Source organism: Ochlerotatus camptorhynchus, unplaced genomic scaffold, assembly GCF_037179485.1.
Source record: "Ochlerotatus camptorhynchus isolate MF236.1 unplaced genomic scaffold, CSIRO-AGI_Acam_v1.1 ptg000614l, whole genome shotgun sequence".
Lineage (NCBI taxonomy): Eukaryota > Metazoa > Arthropoda > Insecta > Diptera > Culicidae > Ochlerotatus > Ochlerotatus camptorhynchus.
Window position 1 is genome coordinate 318,896 of NW_027041093.1, and position 3,380 is coordinate 322,275.

The window sequence follows — 3,380 nt, forward strand, 5'->3', positions numbered from 1 at the left end:
AGTTGTTACGAGGACGATACAATTAATTTGGCATGAAAAGGTTAAATTTACATAAACTCTGAATTTTATAGAAATATAACAGGCAATGTGTGCTTGTACTATACTTAAAATTTGACATGATCACATTATTTTATTAAAAAAATGTATAAAACGTGTCACTCTATTTCATCAAAATATTACACCTTCATTCAGGAATTATTTCATTAATAAATCGCAATTTATGCACGTACAAATGATACTACTATAATTGCAATACTATTTACGCTTACATATAGGTAATTTTTACTGGCATCACTTCAATTATATGAGAGAGACCATGTTAACGAGTGTGAAATATACAGTCATTCTCTTTCTTTCCTCTATGATATGCTGTGAGAAAGAAGGATGGCGTAGCATGAAAGGCGGAGCCTAAGTCAAGAAACGAATGCCTCTCAAACCGTCCTCTATTACTATCTTTATAAACACTTTCCTCTCACGCTCAAGTGTATGAGGAAGAGAGAAGATTAAGTATAAATCATTTTTCTTAGGAAAGACAAAATCAACACAATTCTTGTTTACCGTATTTCATCAACTGCATAACAAAAGAGTTCGTCGATCGGTGTAGACGTGTGCGCGAAATCTGTCTGTATCTAAAGCTTTTAAAGCTGACTGCCTACGGTAAACTGCAAATATAATATGCATATCGGTGAAAAATGAATCAGAATGATATAGCAAATTAGTGAAATAATTATAGTATTGAAGTGTTATGAATACAATAATATAACGAAAAATGAGAGAAGTGATGAATGCATGAAGAGAAGATATTCGATATTGAAGTGTTAATAGTGCCGGTGAAATATTTGAAGCTTGAATTGATGAGAATCGTAAAATGAGTTCATTCCTGATGGGATATCCACACCACTTTCAATCAATGGGAATTAATATTGAGCCTAAGTTTCCGGCTAGTGACGACTACGGTTTTCATAATGGATATAATAACGTTAGCGGGATCACACAAAACGGAAATGAATACTTACACCATCCACCAAGTGAAATAGTGCCCCATAACAATGGTGGCAACAATGGAAATAACTACAATACTTATGGTATGAGTGGACATTATTACCACCATCACCATCATCACCATCATCATAATGGATACGCTTCTCCTGTACAAATGCATCAAACAGCCTCAATACCTACGCCTGCAGTTGTGCAACCTTCAACACCAACAAGCAGTTCAACACCAAATGAAAATAATGGATACGTGTCAAGTACATATTATCCTTCATACTATAACAGTAGTGGACATCAGCCCTTGATGGATGTACCTCTACAATGTCCTGGAAGTGAAATTAGCAATACTGCATTAGGTTTACAAGAATTAGGTAACGTATTAAACCTTCGAGTGAACGTTAATGTTTGGTTCTCCCCTAAGATTTCCAAGGTGGTAGGATAACATTATTATAAAAAAATCAGTGACGCTGAAACACCCACCAAACGAATCCTAAGGTGCCGCTCTTTTGTTTGACCCTAGTATCAAAATTTTCTGTCAGAGGTCATTTTTCCAAACATTTTTTGGGGCTTCAATGGTCGAGAGAGTTTTGTTTTGGACGCAATTTACACTGAAAATACGAAAAAAAAAAAATGGTCTAGACCATCCGATAGAACATTTCCATACTAATCTCACATGAAAAGGGTGACCCTAACCCAACACAGTTCGAAAAAGTAGTGTAAATTTCTGTTCAATGTGATGCACATAAATGGAGCGCCATATATCATATAAATTTACATTATAAATCGTGTAAAGTTCAGAGACATTTCTTGAAATGTTGCACATATTGTATACTAAAACCCATATTTGTAAACAACAATCCTTTCCATTTGCTCGTTTGCGTTTAATGAAACACAAGTTTACGTGGATGAATGTTTACATCACAATTAAAATTCAGAATTGTTTGCAGTGTGGTCACATTGATCAGCGGGGAGTATTTGATTACTGAGGATTATCATTGTTTTTGTTCTGATATGATACTTTTTATGTCAAATGGCATAGGATGCATTTTTACATCACGGATCAACCACAATCAACTTATTTACCATGTTTTACGGGCCCAATCTTAGATCCATAGGCCAACATTTCCCCTATACATGTATGCATTGAAAACTGAAAATTTATCTGATGCCCGGAATGTTTAGTTCTGACTACTTAGATTGAACGTTAAGAAACATTAGTTGTTAATTGATTTCGAAGTCGATAACTCAATGATTAATCGACTGCTTTTCAGGAAACACTGGATCTCAACATACACCGTCTAAAACATGAATGCAATTTTCAGCAATAAAGTGCACACGTAGGAAACGCATGATTTGACATAAATTTACATGATATTTCATGTAATCTCAAGCAGTGTGTTACTTAAATTTGTAGTGTAGCATAAAAGCTTCTAATAAATTTCGTTGTTTATGCGGGCTATAGCCCAAAATTAAACGAGGAGGGATTGTACGCGATGGTTAAAATTCAGAATTTTGTTTATGTAGTAGCCTAGGTTTATGTGTCCTATTCATCATATCACATACACCAATGTTTCATACATAGTCATTTGAGTTATCATGTCCACAGATCAAAAACCTTTTTATTAATAATAACCAGACGTTCAATCAAAATGTGTGATGTTGAGCAAAGTTGAAGCTGAGAGAATCTCCTGTTAGTTCCTACGCTAGGGGAACCCCAATCGTTTCATGTTACCCTACTTTACACTAACTATAAAAGTATATCAGTTCAATCTGGAGTTATGGTAAAACATGAGTTATCAATTGGAATCGATTGCAAACTTATAGAATTTCACAATGAGTTCTCAAAGTTACAAGTTGTTTACATAAAAATTCGTTATGTTATCCCTAACTAGCCCTAATTTACCAATTCCACACATTACTATCGGCTTGCATTTTCCAGATGAGACTTATATGCTTTTATGGACAGAAACCCAAGCAACACACTTCCATCATAATAAGGTGCTGCAGCTTGATTGTGACTGAAATAAGTTACATGCAAGCTACCAAAACTACTCAGTGACAAGTGTGCTGCTAGGGAAGCTTACCCATAGAACAATCTGACGGAACGCTTGGATAAACATTTACATATGAAGTAAAAATTATATTTTGAGGTGAAAATTTATAACTTTTGTACAAATTTGATATGCATAGAACACGAGAATAGGGGATCTGCACGAAGCTTTTATATATGGCAGTGGAGCAAAATCTCAAGTAAGGCACGCCTGATCACCTGTTTTATATTTGTTTTTAAATATCTGTGGAAAAATGCTACTAGTAGATTAAAAATAACCTACCGTTTCAACTTTCCCACCAGTTTCAACTTGCCCCGGTGTAGCTTAGTTTAA

The 3,380-nt window shown here is 34.8% G+C and overlaps 1 protein-coding gene across 1 annotated transcript; it reads left to right on the plus strand.

The window, feature by feature from the left end:
- Positions 1–595: 595 nt before the first annotated feature.
- On the plus strand, positions 596–1,367 carry LOC135714115 (homeotic protein deformed-like; the record flags this gene model as incomplete). The annotated part of the gene is made up of 1 exon (XM_065237391.1): positions 596–1,367. A coding segment is annotated over exon 1 (499 nt), but the record flags the coding sequence as incomplete, so codon positions are not given.
- Between the last annotated feature and the right edge of the window lie 2,013 nt (positions 1,368–3,380).